Source organism: Ascaphus truei, chromosome 8 (assembly GCF_040206685.1).
Source record: "Ascaphus truei isolate aAscTru1 chromosome 8, aAscTru1.hap1, whole genome shotgun sequence".
Taxonomy (NCBI): Eukaryota; Metazoa; Chordata; class Amphibia; order Anura; family Ascaphidae; genus Ascaphus; species Ascaphus truei.
In genome coordinates, this window is record NC_134490.1 from 35,241,907 (window position 1) to 35,257,759 (window position 15,853).

The window sequence follows — 15,853 nt, forward strand, 5'->3', positions numbered from 1 at the left end:
TGGTCAGAGGAATAATATACACATACACACACACTTCTTGGTTAATCTGTAGAATTTGTGTTCCTAGCTCCACGCTCCTCTATCCACCAGGTAAGACTACAAAATGAATGGGATGTTGGTCTTCCCAGTGCAAGCAAAGAGGTCCGAGCAACAGACCAAAACTCAAATGCACTGGGAGCCAACAAATGATATTGCGGAAGAACAGGTGGCTCGGTGCTGGAAAAAATCAAGGATAATTACAGGAGGCTGCAAACTGAAGAGGAAAACATTAAGAGAAAGGAGGAAAACATGTTAGAGGTAAAAAGGGTTTAACGGGATAGGAGAGAGAAGGATTTGTGGAAAGGAGGAGAGAACAGAAGGAACAAGGAAGGCAGCACCAAACGTACGGGACCCAGCTGGCAGATGTTCAGAACTGTGCATCTAGAACATTGATGTAGCAGAGATTCGAGGGGAGATTTCACTAAACCGTCACCTTGTTTAATTTATAGTGGCATAGAGCAGGCTGTGACGTCAAAAATTAGCAAGGGAAAAAAAATATGGGCTCATTAAGAGCTCTTGCCTCCCCAGCTGGCTTACCCTCCCTCCCCCACCACCCGGATCCTGCGGGAAGCCATAACGATGCTCATCATCAAGCATTAACTTAATGTTTTTTTTCCACAGGCTCGGAGCCACAAGAGAGAGCGAGCGCGAGAGCCGCCTAACCCCCCTAATAATGCTCTCACACACTTCCATGCGCTGCATAAGGCAGACAGGAGGCAACGTTGTCATGGTAACTGCTGGGGAGCTGTAGTAGCAGTAGCTGTGCAAAGCATCCTTCTGGACTGATCGAGCATTCCACTCCCAAGGGAGAGCCCTGCAACTCAACTACATCATCCCTTAAAAACAGGGGACAAAACCCTCACTATATAATCAGGCATAGGACTTTCAAAGAGACCAATATGGTAGCAACATGTTTCTTGCAGAACACAAAGGGCTTAGATTGTCTCTTCCCTTCCCAGAAATTGCTCCCTACCCATCACACATCCCCTGCTGCCATTTGCAAGAATTGTGACAAATTGGACAATGCTACCAATTTGTGCTACACAATGTTGTATCTCCCTGAATGTTTGTCAGGGCCGTTCTCTCTATAATTAGAGTATTGGGGTTAGAACAGGGACGTTTAGGTTGTCCATTTAGGTGTGTTAGTTATACGGAAGCTTATGTTACTCCTTTAGGTCTGCTATTAAGGGGGTTAGTAGTAAATGCAATGCATGCATTTTAAAAGCTGTTAAGAAAGGATTAGTTTGAGGGGGGTAAATTGGCTTCAGCTGTGTTTATTGTTTCAATCACCAACTTACCAAAGGTCTCTGAGTGTTAAAAAGAATGAAACAAAGGGGAAAGAAAAGTTTGTTAACCACTTCTCCGTCAGCAGAAAACACAGAACATGTTGCACAGGTAGAAAAGTTAAAATGACATTAAAAGAAACAAGTGCAGGTTGTCTGGAATATGGAAGAAAACAATGCAACACACGGGTTTCTGGCACTACACCAGCCGAGTGTTATTCTGACAGACCGCCCCGGTATTTCCACACGCAGCATCCTACTTTAGCTTACAGCTGTGCAGCTTGCCGTAAACTGCAACTCTGCCTCCGCTGTGATCAGCTTATATAATGTGACTGAGCATTAAAGAGGTGAAAATACCTTTCTGTTCGTGTTAAAAGTGCTTCAAGCAACATATGTTAGTGTAGTCGAGGCTCTATTCAACAGAATCCAACTCCACGCACAATGGAATAAAGAGATGGTTGTTTGCACCAAGTCTTAAAGGAGCAATCCATGCAATAGCCTACGTTTTTTATTTATTTTAAATAAATCAGTTCTGTAGTTTTAGATAATACTTACTACAATTTTTTTTAAAAATTCAACACAATGCCATTTTTAATGGGTTTTAATATAATGAGCATCCTTTGATTTCTATCGCAGGCTTTAGCCCACTTCCCCATCTATGGAATACTTTCCTGTTTGTGATCATTTGTTGCCAATATCCCCAGCAGTTTGAGCTGCAAGCTGTAACAATAGATAATGTTTCCGTAGTGATAATATAAGGATACGTTGTAGCTGCTGAGTTACACTGACTAAAGGATTGATGGAAACTGAAACGCAGCCATTTAGTGAACACCGGGGAAACAGAATCTTTGCTGACCGATCCTGGGAGAACGACTCAATCGGCAGCTTAGGTAATTAGTTTTCAATCAAGGTAATCAAAGGATGCATATATTAAAACAAAATAAAGATTTTTTTGTTTTTTTTTTTGTTTTAAGTGCTGCTTGGACTGCCTCTTTAAACCAGTAGACTGTTCAGGGTCTGTAGTCACAGGATTGAAACAGATCTGTATAACCAGTTTATTAGTGTCTGCATCATTACACATCTCCTGCTATGAGCTGTGATGCCCACTATGAACATTACATTGCAAAAGGCTGAAGCTTCTTGTCACCCTTTTGCCTGGCTCTGCATCTTTAAAAAAAAACAAACAAGTGAAGCTTTGTTACATTCATGGCCAAATATTGGCTGTGTGTGGATATGTTACGGTGGGCAGTGCAACGTCTTCTCTACTTAAATGCAGGCATTTGGAAACCCCTCGTCTGGTTCTGCAGGTATTAGAAAGAGACACTTTTGTAATAACACCCAGGTGATTGGATCAATTGTTTGAGGGACCCGCTTTACACAAAGACTTGGTCAGTTTTGCAAAGTGCTGCATGATCGGTGCTCATTTCCAAACCGGTTATCTGTGTGTTATCTGTGTGTTATCGGTTTGTAACTTTTGGGCGGAGCGCCTTCTGTGGCAGCGGAGACTCTAAAAAGGACATGTCCCTTTCTATGAAAAAAAAAAAAAAATATATCAAAATGAATGCCAGGAAGACCAAAATAAAGCAGATATGTTGCAAAGAGAAAACCAAGAGTGTTGTCTCCAGAGTCAGAAGGTAAAAGATTGTAACAAAGAGAAGGACAACATGAACTGAAAACAAAAATACACAAAACACACAGATTTGGAGCAGCAATAAAAGGACGCACAGACTGCAGGACAGCAACACCGCTCCCTACATAAAACAGACACAGACACCGCTAAATACTTCCCCTCGCACCGCTGCTCACGTTCTGTGATACCTTCCAAGTGTTGAGGTCAAGTATCCACAACCTCTGCATATGCAGTGCCACGCTAAGCCCCTAGGGCAGGGGGTGAGCAACTCCTCAAGGGCCACCAACATGTCAGGTTTCCAAGATATCCCTGCTTCAGCACGGGTGGCTCAGTCAAAGGTTGCTCTACCTGTGCTGAAGCAGGGATATACTGAAAACCTGTTAGTAGCCCTTGAGGTCTGGAGTTGCCCACCCCCACCCTATGTACTCTGTAAACAACCCAGGATAAAGACATAATGCTGTACATTATTGATATACTTACACCGGGAAAAATTGTTGCTATAAAAGCTGTGAACTTATGCTTACTTGTTAATGTCCATTTTTTTTAATGCTTCTTCCCATCACAATGCCCCTTTCTGCCCAGCTTCCTCTGTGCCCCCCTTTGATTCACTGTCCTCCTTTCCTCTCCTGCACACATCTCCCCGTGGGCCCGTACCTCTGCGTCTTTCCTGTCCTGTGACCCCACTGCTCCCCTGCTGCCAGCTTCCCCCCGCTCACCTGATCGTAGCTGTTTGATTCGCCCGTTGCTGGTGCCAGGGTCCACCGGCAGGAAGTCTTTGAACCAGGTTATTTCGGGATCGGGGTTCCCGCTGGCAGCGCACAGCATAGTGGCTGTTCTTGTTCGCTCCACGACTTTCAGCTGTGGGCCCATATCAATGTTTGGAAAGCCCGGGGGTAGCTGGTCCTCTGCACACAAAACACGAGGAAAGGGAAAGAGGGATTGGTGAAAAAGGAAATCGCTTATCTGTGAATAATGGGTGGACCCAATCTGTACAAGGTCAGTTTCACAGGGGGGTGGGGGGGGTCACAGCTGCAGCACACAAGCAGGTCGGCCACGCCGGTCCTGAGAGCCATCTCGATCTTTGTCCCTCATCCTTTCCGATGACATCATTTTGCTACAATTTCTGCCTCAGACATATTGGCTACACCTGCTTTGTGCTGGAGTAGGACCCAAAGGAATTGGTTTATATAGCAAACGCAGAACACCACTCGTGTGTGTACAAGATGTGCACACTGGCAAACGGGGGAACACAACACGACACGCTGCAGTGTGTGTAATGAAACAAAGCCCAGCGCACTGTACAGAATCTCACGGAGTTCAATTAAAACAACTAGATTCAGACTTGGAGCGTCTCCTGCACTATAGGAGTTACTGTATCTTCGCTCCTTCAAGTAGGACAAGTAATGGGTCTACGTGGTTAAGGGGTCTGGGACAAGAAGGGACAAAAAGAGCCAGCATTCCCCTGCCTGAGCATCATGAAACCCCATGCAAATCAGGGTATAATGCGAACCAACCCAACGGCTTCATCATGTAACATTCACAAACCTGAGGCACAGATCACGCTTTCGCTCAGCTGTTGCCATGGTTACACTTAACCTGTGACCCGGGTTCTGTTTATTTTCTTGTATTAAGATTAGTCTCCAATTTAGAGGCCAAATAGTGTCAAGTTCCCCACACCTCTTCCTGGGATGCAGGAATTGCTCCTCACACAAGGAGGAAAGGGCGACATGGTGGCCATGTAGATTACATTTCGGTTCAGGGTTGACAGGATCGTTACCTCGAAGGACGGTGAGCTTGGCGCTGACCGTAATTTCACTGTGTGTGTTCTGGGCAACACAGTCGTACACATTCTCATCTCTCGGTGTCCGCAGCGGCTGAATCCGGAGAACTGCGCCGGCGCCCTCATCAAACTCTATGGTCTAAGGAAGCAAATAAAGCAGTTTGCCGCAGTACGTGATGGGAACAGTTGAGTGGAGCTCAGCAAGAGAACAGACAGATACCCATCTCAGAAGATTCTACACGTTCTTCACCTCACAACAAGTTGTAGACACACACACACACACACACACACACTTACTTACTTACTTGATGCCATAGCACAGGGGTGCTCCAACTCCATCCTTAAGAGCCACCAACAGGTTCGGTTTTCAGGATATCCCGGCTTCAGCACAGGTGGCTCAATCAGTGGCTCAGTCATTTTGACAGAACCCCTGTGCTGAAGCAGGGATATCCTTAAAACCTGACCTGGTCGGGGGCTCTTGAGGACCGACCTTGAGCACCGCGAACTCATAGCGGCTTCTGAACAACTTTTTCCATATGTTACATGAACACAGTATTTTAAGATGTAATCATTTTGATTAATTGGCAATTACAAATGCTGCTTTAACCTCGTAGAAACTCTGCCCAAAGAGCACCCGTTTTAAGAACGTGATGGGAATCTGGTTACAGCTTACCCATCTGAGCCAGGCAAATATTGTATACATAACTTGTGAGATACCGCTCACCACAATATAAATGTAATCATAAAGCATAATATAGTTCCTGCTGGTGCAAAGAGGATAACGCTGACAGACAAACACATAAGGAGACAAAGAGTCCTCCTGAAAGATCCCCATTAACTGCACAACAAAGCTAGGAATATTTAGCAGGGTTTAAATACCCACTGTATGAGTAATTAAATTAGCTGTGAGGTACAGGTAAGCAATCGCTCCCAGCACTGTGGGAGGGCAATTGCCACTAAAAGCCATATGGCAAAAATAATAAATATTTTATTAATCAACCAAAGTGACACATAGTATATAACACATACTCTAAACTATCATAAAAACAATTAAAACATATATGTAACGGGTGATAACCAGTCCATGGATAACCATGGATAAATCCAAATTATTCTCAAAATAGATCCCTGAAACAGGTGAGTGGATCGTAGTGAGTGAGACAAAATCAGTGAGTTGATGTCAGAATGCAAATATCTTTCACGTCTCTTTAACTCAGGGTGGAGTGTAATGCAGTGTAAGCAGTACTATGCCGGTAGGCAAACCATCAGGTCTAAATACTCAACGGTATGCTCAGAGGTAGGTAGCAGGGCAGATACAAACAGCATATAGTAAGCTGCGCCCCATATAGCTAATACTATAAGCAACCAGTGACTACCACCACGTTCAGAACGATCTCACCCGTTACTTCCTCCTCCACGACGTCATCGCGTTGACGTCGTGGAGGAGGAAGTAACGGGTGAGATCGTTCTGAACGTGGTGGTAGTCACTGGTTGCTTATAGTATTAGCTATATGGGGCGCAGCTTACTATATGCTGTTTGTATCTGCCCTGCTACCTACCTCTGAGCATACCGTTGAGTATTTAGACCTGATGGTTTGCCTACCGGCATAGTACTGCTTACACTGCATTACACTCCACCCTGAGTTAAAGAGACGTGAAAGATATTTGCATTCTGACATCAACTCACTGATTTTGTCTCACTCACTACGATCCACTCACCTGTTTCAGGGATCTATTTTGAGAATAATTTGGATTTATCCATGGTTATCCATGGACTGGTTATCACCCGTTACATATATGTTTTAATTGTTTTTATGATAGTTTAGAGTATGTGTTATATACTATGTGTCACTTTGGTTGATTAATAAAATATTTATTATTTTTGCCATATGGCTTTTAGTAGCAATTGCCCTCCCACAGTGCTGGGAGCGATTGCTTACCTGTACCTCACAGCTAATTTAATTACTCATACAGTGGGTATTTAAACCCTGCTAAATATTCCTAGCTTTGTTGTGCAGTTAATGAGGATCTTTCAGGAGGACTCTTTGTCTCCTTATGTGTTTATGCCAGGCAAATATTGGTCAGCAGACCAGCTGTAAAAATCTGTCCTAACAGTGACAACGAAACACAAAAGTGATGGATTTCTCCTGATTGCTGTTGATTTATCAGACTCGGGCACCAAACAAGGTACAACATCAGCTCATTATACCTTCGGCAATACATGTGTCAGTAGATTACAAAAACATCTCACCTCAAATCTTTGGGAGTTCACTTTCTTGCCCCTCTTATTCCATGTGACACGAGGTTTGGGGTCTCCCGTAGCTTGGCAGACGAAGGAAGACACGCCGCCCGAAACGCCTATTTGGTCTGTTGGTTTTTTAATGAACTCCGGAGGACCTTTGCATGGAAAGAAAGAATAATCAGCCGTTTCAGCACATGGCGTTCCAATAAACCGTCCCCCTGACTGAGGCAGCGTGAGCTGAGACACGACAGACAAAAGCAAGGCCAGATTTACTAAGCAGTGCTATTTCATAGGACTCCTTCCAATACCTGAAAACACTTTATTGTCCAGTCAATTGAATATTCTGTAAAGGAGCCTCGCAGCTAGAAAGTGTCTTATGGAATAGCACCACTAGTAAATATGGGCTTCAAAGTCTACACAAGACTCCCTACCAGCCCGCATGAGCACACAGCACTGGCTGGCCGTTTAAAGCTCCCAGTGGCCAATTGGCTGAACCTTAAATGTAACCCCAATTGGTCAACTGCTCTAGTATTAGCCAGTGTATTCAAATCTCTGGACACTTCCCATTGGCCATTTTATAATCCTGGGTCAGCGGGACAGGGGCCTGTCCACACCCCTGCCTGTGATTTGCCCATGGTTTAAATCCACAGTTCACCCAACTGGAAAATGTATAACTCAGCACTTCAGCTTGGCCGAACCGTCAAGCTCCGGCCTCCACCCTAATTCCCGAGTCTTGGAAAAAAGCCTGGAATATGTATCACTGCCTGGACTTCGTTAGCCTTGCCTGGGAAAAGCATGCTTAACACGATTGGCAAGAATCATATAGGTCAGGGGAGCACAATCTTTTCCCTCTGCGCCCCCCTGCCTGCTCTCCTCCCCTGCTCGCGCCCCTCCCATGTTCGGCTATGAAGTCAAATGACGAGTCGCTGGAAGCCAAGGTAAGTTAGTTACAGAGGTCTCGCGCGGTTCCCCGGCATTTAGAGAGCACGGGACCTCTGTAACCACCACGCCCCCTCAGAAAATCTTACGCCTTTGCGCACCCCTGATCTAGCGAGCTAAATCACTGCACCAAGCACAATGCGGCCAGTCTATCCTTTAAAAGGAGGCCGTCTGCGTGGTACTTTTTTTTTTAAAATCTTTTTTTCCCTTTATTGGTATCTTACAAGGTAGGTACAGATAGTGAAAACAGTCATAGCTGAACAGAGAATAATCAGTCATAGGCACATGACTGCGAAACAGATTGAGATACCCAATAAACCATTTTTCCTTTTTTATGTTGAAGAAGAGGGGGAGAGACAAGGGACGGGTGGATAGATGGGAACGGCACGGAGGAGGGGGGGGGGGGAGGTATTGGGAGGGTTGGGCATGTCTCTGGACCCTTCTAAGCCACATGGTATCATACTCGAATCAGGGCTTGTAGTAGTGACGGGGCACCCGAGCCCGGCCATGGCTCCCAGGTTTTGTAGAAGTGGTGCATTTTCTGTTTGAGCATGGCCGTGAGACTTTCCATGTTCATGACCGTGTCTATTCTATTTACTACTGTTCTCCTGGAGGGAGCCTTCGTTTGTTTCCAAGCCGCCGCGACAGAGCATCTAGCGGCCGTTAGAATAGCGGAGATCAGCATGGCTAGTGGGGCAGGGATGTCCTCAATTGGTTTTCCCAGCACGTATGTCAGAGGGTCCAGGGGGATCTCCAGTCCTAGGGTTTCGATCAAGAGTCTCTGGACCCTGGTCCAGAACCTCTGGATCTCTGGGCATGACCACCAAATATGGGCCATGTCCCCCCTTTGACCACATCCCCTCCAGCACACGTCTGTTGTGCCGGGGAAGACCTGGCTCAGTCTGCTCGGGGTGAGGTACCACTGGAATAGGATTTTATATATATTTTCTTTTGTGATGGAACAAATTGATGTTTTGGAAGAGGCCTCCCAGACATCCTCCCAATCCTCCAGGTCGATTTGTAGATTTAGGTCGGCGCTCCATTTTTGCATATATACGTATGGGAGTGGGGGGGGGGGGGGAAGCCTCGATCGTTCTGTAGATTTCAGAAATTAATCCTCTCTGATATTCCCCTTTTAGGCAGAGGGATTCCAATCTGGTCTGTGCTGGGAATTTAGAATTTGGGGATAGAGCTCGCAGGAAGTGCCTTATCTGCAGGTATTTGAAAATGGGGAGGTCGGGGGAGGAGAATTTACTTTTGAGCTCTTGGAAGGACAGTACCTCATCACTCCTCAGCAGATCCGCAACCATTCTGATGTTTAGGTCCTGAAATTGACCAAATTGGTTACGGGCGCATCAAGGCGGGAAATCTGGATTCCCGAAAATGGGAGTGAGTTGGGAGGGGGAAGAAGCTAGGCCATGTTTCCCTTTGGTTTTAACCCAGGTAGACCACGTGCATCTCATCTGCGTGGTACTTTAAACATTAAAATCTTTATTTTGTTTTAATATATGCAGCCTTTGATTTGATTACCTTGATTGAAAACGAATTGCCTAAGCTGCCGATCGATTCGTTCTCCCATGGTCGATCAGCAAAGATCCAGCTTCCCAGGGTTCACTAAATGGCTGCCTTTCAGTTTAAACCAATCATACAGTGTGTAACTCAACAGATACAATGTATCCTTATATAACTGAGATAGAGGGGTTGATATTTGCTGCTTCAGATAGAGAGAGAACGGACAGAATATCGAAATTTCCCCAAATCAGAGTGCATGCAATTTGGGGACATTTCGATATTCTGCCTCTCTATCTGAAGCAGCCTGACTCTCTCTGACTGAACCTCTCTCTGACTCACTCTCTGACTGAACCTCCCCCACACTATTACATCATAGGAGTGCTGGTATTACATTCCTTGTTGGCTTATATTACGAAGGTAACATTATCTATTGTTACAGTTTGCAGCTCAAACTGCTGGGAACATTGGCAACAAATGATCACAAATCGGAAATTGTGTTGCAAAGATCTGGCACTGCTGTGGAGATGTGGTAAAACCTGCTATAGAAATCAAAGGATGCTCAGTATATTACAACTCATTTAAAATGGCATTAAAAGTTGATTTTAGAATGAAAAAAAATGTACGTACGCAAGTATTATCTAAGACTACACAACAGATTTATTTATAATATACAAAGGCACATGTAAGATATTGCATGGAGTGCTGCTTTAAACGATAGCCTTTTTATGCCCTATCCCATTCCATCTACTACGTTTGTCTGTACCGTTAACCCTTTTGTGTAGCGTTGCCTTTTCCAGTGTAACCTATTAATTTAATAGCTCCTTCGGCTGGCCGACTGTAAGATCACATGTCTTGTGAAGCTGCCCACTGCATATATTTGTAGTTTTTTAAAGGGTTTTTGCTTTTTGGTCAGTGTTCTGGGAACGCTGTGGCCTCTGGCTTGGTAGCAGGCCCCTTCGCCCCCAGAAACCAATGTGTATTTTTGTAAGTGGTCACAGCTCTTTGGAGACGTGGTGAGGTCCCAGTAATGGGTGTGGTACCCTGTGCATAAGAGCAGTGCTCTTGGGTGTTCTCACCGGCAGTACGGGGTTGGCGAACAATACCTTGTTTTTTGGTATTTGTGTAGCAAGTGCTGGATTGCCAGGCGGTCTGATGACCCAGGCGCTACCCCAGCTCGTGAAGTCGCCAGGAGTCTGCTTATCGGTCACTTGCCTTTCTTTGGGTGCCGGTGGTCACAGACGTTACATGACAGAAATATATAAACATACACACACGTTTTATGACTCCGCATTACAGTAGCACATCTGCAGAATTTTTCTAATTAGGTACAAGCTCCTATCTTAAATATTAGAACAAACACTAATTTGGCGCGAACCTGAAACTCAATGCATGTTTACAAGTATATATATATATATATATATATATATATATATATATATATATATATATATATATATATATATATACATATATATATATATATATATATATATACACACATTATATATACACACACACACACACACACACACACACACACACACACACACAAAACTAGTTGATCATCTTAAAAATGCAACATTATTTCACTTTTTCTTTGTTACCATTATACAGCATCAAATCTGTCAGCCCAGCTGCACTAAACACATTGTGCAAATAAACTTCTGTGTTCACACACATTGCAGTGTACACACACACACACACACACACACACACACGAGTGTGCGACATACTGACATATAGAGGAGTGCGACACACACACTGGGACACTTTCCTAAACACAAAGAAACTTTACTGTTTTATCTCAAGGGCACAGAGTCCAGTGAAGACCTGCAGCTGCTGGGAGCTCAGTACCTTGTGAGGTCCGGACTGACGGGTTGTCATGGTTACCAGTCTACGTCAGCCTCCCGCGCGCAGGTTGGAGCTGTGTCAGGGGGGACCTGGTGCTGCTCTTAACAGAGGTAAAAATACTCGGCGGTCTCCCTGACAACATCTCACTCAGAGCCGACACCAAGATTACAGATTCATTCCTCTCTCTCTCGTGTATGTGCTTGTGTGTCCATGTGTCTGTCCTCCACCACACACACACACACACGTCTGTGTGCAATCCCCAGTTTGGACATTTCCATTGCAGCATGCAAAGGACTTAAGAGCTGCAACATTTCGGGGATCCAGTCACACGACCGTTCTACGAAAGTGAAATTATGTGACTTCAAGATATGTGAAAGCAAAGGACAAATGCTCCACCGTCTGAACACAAAAATAACTGGCAACATATAGCCCAGTGGTTATCAAACCTTTCCTTGGAGACCGCCAGCCACACCGGGATTAAGACGATCCCTTGCACACAGGTGAATGCAACTCTCAGAATGCTGGATGCTTGCCTCAGGCCCTTGAGCAGAGCTGCGAGACAAACTTCCCATCCCTCAACCATACATCGCATACACCTCACCCCCGTATAGCGCTCACACACTTCACTCCCCCCCACATACCGTGCATGCCCCCTCCCCCCCACATACCACGCACGCCAGTCCCTCCCCCCCACATACCGCACAACCCTGTCCCCCCCATCACACAGGGCATAACCTTCCCCCACCCAGGACATACACATCCTTCACCCCCCCCCCCCACAGGGCATATCCCTCCCCCCCACCACTGCATATATCCCCCCCTTCAAACATACAGCCCATGCACACCCTCAAACTTGTGTGTGCGTTTTTAACATTAAGCAGAGCATTGTAGATTCAGTGTACCCCACTGTATGTGCATGTGTGTGAATATCCGCGCTAACCACTGTGTGTGCGCACGCGCACTTTACTGTGAGCCTGTTTGCACACCCCATAGGGTGTGTACGAGTGCGAGTGTGCCCGCACCCCACTGTGTGTACGAGTGTGAGTGTGCCCTCAAACACAGAGCTCTGAATCTTTATAGACACACACACACACACACACACACACACACACACACACACACACACACACACACACACATAATGCCACTGCAAAGCTTCTTAACCAGAACATATCCACTGCTCCCACAGAGCAGCATTTCTGGCAAGAGAACCAACAAAAACAGTCAATTAAGGTCATTTTACTGTCAGTAACCGTTTCAAACATAGCCATCTTATCTTCATAAAAGTGCATTAGCAATAATTGGGAAGGCAGCATGGTGCAGAGGGGACAGTGTACCACGAGCAGGATCCCTCTTGTACCCGCTCCGGCAAGACAGGGGATTGGATAATTGCTGGTCGCAAAACACAGTCATTTCACCTCATTGCTGAACACTGGCCAGTGAGGTTCAGAGAAGGCCTGAGACTATCACCATTAAAGTTCTTCTCACAGAGAAGTGTCTCCCGCGCACTAATAATATCCCCCATTAATAGTGGTCATATCTCCATCATAGAATCCAGCACACAGTATGCGGCAGACTGACAGATGACCCCACTGTTGGGGTCACACACACAACGTTGTCACCTATTTCCATCACAGAGTCTCGCACCCTTCATATCCTACACACACGGGTAGTCATCTCTTTCCGACACAGTGCCAGACAGCCCAGCCTTCTCTCCATCACACAGCATAGCTTCCATTTGATCGCAGTATTGCCCAAACTATGACCTTCTTTCTGAGTGCCCATCACCCCAACTGTGCCCCGCACAATGCAGACCTTTTCCCGATGTGAAATCCTCCTCTACTCGCCCGGGTCTCGGACCAACGAAATTCCAGCATACATCACAGGAAAAGATCTTTTGTGGTGAGCAACATGTAATGTGCACATTAATATTTCAGAAGGCCGGTAAAGCAAAAACATCAAAACGGCTAATTACCCAACTCATTTATTTTCCATTTTAAAAATGAGATACACATTTAAAGGATTACTGGAAATCTATTCCAGTTTAGGAGAACACCGAGGTATGAACAAAACTTAACTGTAAGGAGTAGGACAATTTAGAGACAGGAACACATGAACACACTGGGCCTTATTAATTAAAGTGCAATATCGCCAACTTGGTGCCACCGCACAGAATGTCACAATTACTTGAATGGGACTTTCCGTGTGTTGGCACAGAACTGGCGCTATTGAACTGCATTGAATAAGCCTCATCGTAGTACACAAAACCAGATAAACCAAATATAATAGATCAGGATGCTGGGGACAAGGACTGATTTATGCGTGAGAAAGAGCGCAAGCAATAAACAACGCTGAAGGCGAGAGCTCTGCAGCGAGCGAGAAGCAACAAGAGAAAGCAAGATCCCCAAACCACATTGCAGGCACAATCCCTACCTAAATCACAGGTAACTAGAAGACCACGAGAACAGAAACACAGGTTTGTACGGTGTTCTGCGCTCTTTCTGGTCTGTCAGATTTAAAACCAAGCTAATTCTCTGTCCTTTTGAGAAAATAATCCCACTAATTAATTATGCGGAGAATGCAAAGTGATGTGGCCCTGAGCGGGGCGGGGACCCTCTGAAGAGAGACAATCCCCCAGGGAGGCTGTGATTTCACTAGCAACTTCAAAGGATAATAAATAATTCAAATGAATCCAGCCATTTCCAAGGCTCCCTCATTCTTTGCTTCTATCCTTTCTTTCCTCATTGTAACTAGATAACATCTCTCTACAACTCTGCATTGAACACCTTCTGTTTCTGTACTATAGACATACTGGCGGGGAACCACCCTGTAAGGCAGGGGTGCGCAAACGTTTGGCCCTGCGCCCCCCCTGCCTGCTCAGCCCCAGTGCTCGCACCCCCCCTCCCCCTACCTGGTATCCGACGTCAAATGACACCGAGTGGTCATGTGACATCACGTCACCCCGCGGCCGTCGGAGAGAAGGTAAGAGAGTTACAGAGGCCTCGCGCGCTCCCCGGCATTTAATGTAAATGCTTTGGGGGGAAGAGCGCTGGACCTCTGTAACCGCTGCGCCCCCCCAAAAAACATTATCGCGCCCAACAGTTTGCGCACCCCTGCTGTAAGGTAAGGAAAGCTTGTACTGTATCAACTTGTTGGTGCAATAAAAGGTATGATGCTACCGACTACTACTTTCTACATGGGAGGACCAATATGGCTACCCTCTCCTGAACTGCAATTGCTAGCCTTAGCACAAGGCAGGATAAGTGGTATGTTTGCATGTCATTACCCAGAATCCCTGGCTGCAGAGGAGGCACTATGCTACGAGATTAATGGGGAAAGGCAGGGACCCGTCAGAGACATGTGGATGTGCTCACACGTGGTATTTGTATTTGCTATACGTAGCAGAAGCTTTATTAGGCTAGAACATGAGGCCCATGCTCTGAGGCTGGAAGCTGGGCGGCTCAGGGGAATGTGAGGGAGCACTTCACAGGAAAAGGTGGTGAATTCGTGGGACAGGCTCCCAACAGTGGGGGTGCTGGAAGAGACAAACAGCCAGGGAATTAAACATAATAATAATGTGTGGGATGGACAGAAGCTAATGCAGAGAAAAATGTATTTTTTTATATTATAAAAGCCCATAAACCCTGCCCAAAGGCAGCAGGACCCGCACAGCTCTGTGCTGGTCTGGGTATTATCAACAGTCACCAACATGTAGTCGCGAAGCCAAACGGCGATACACATTCATCTGTGCAAACACTTGGCCAGCCCCTTTATCTATTTCTCAATATTATTACGCAAGATACAGTTAGTAGGGTTTCATGTTTAGGCACGAGACGTAAAAAACTGCAAACAGCACAACAGGAAATACCAAAAAAACAAAGAAAAAAACCCATTAAAGACCTGAATTCCTAATGAGGCGGCAATCAGACGTAACCTGTAACACTGTTACTGTTTACGCGGAGCTGGATGACAGAAGCATTTCCATACCGCCATTCTGAGACCTGGATCACGTCATTTTGACTCTGCACGTTGCTTCTTAGTTCTTACAACGCTCCAGTCCCATGAAAAAGCACAACATACCGGACTAGCACTAAAGTAAAGGTGCTCAGCCATGGAACATCGCCCTCTGCTCAATATACTATGCAACATATGTTAAAAATTGCAGTTTGTTAGCTTCACAAAAGCTGCGCTGAAAACCTTATTGTGCAAAACAACAAATTCCACGGGGATGTTACGATTACGACATTTCCCTTAACCAGTCGTAGGTCACGATACAGGCGTATGCTTGTTAACTAGGAGGGCGACCTAGCTGACTTCAGTTTCTGGCAGACGGGGGCCTGGTAGTGTCGCGATCGCTCTGGAGCAGGAGTGGTCAACTCCAGTCCTCAAAGGCTAATAACAGGTCCGGGTTTAAGGATATCCCTGCTTCAGCATAGGTGGCTCAACCTGGGCTGAGGCAGCAATATCCTTAAAACCTGACCTGTTGGTGGCTTTTGAGGACTGGAGTTGGCCCTCCTGCTCTGGAGCTTCTGGACCCCAAGCATTCTCAGGCTGCGTCCATGGTATGGACGACCCGA

The 15,853-nt window shown here is 45.7% G+C and overlaps 1 protein-coding gene across 7 annotated transcripts in view; it reads right to left on the reverse strand.

The window, feature by feature from the left end:
- The window catches only part of PTPRS (protein tyrosine phosphatase receptor type S), a 170,790-nt gene that overhangs the window by 65,361 nt on the left and 89,576 nt on the right, over positions 1–15,853 (reverse strand). For all 7 annotated transcript variants that reach the window (XM_075611406.1, XM_075611398.1, XM_075611401.1 and 4 more), the window contains exons 3-5: positions 6,984–7,129; positions 4,730–4,871; positions 3,669–3,857 (exon numbers count right to left, since the gene is read on the reverse strand). In XM_075611406.1, coding sequence (XP_075467521.1) covers positions 3,669–3,857; positions 4,730–4,871; positions 6,984–7,129 — 477 coding nt within the window. The remainder of the gene's footprint in view (positions 1–3,668; positions 3,858–4,729; positions 4,872–6,983; positions 7,130–15,853) is intronic.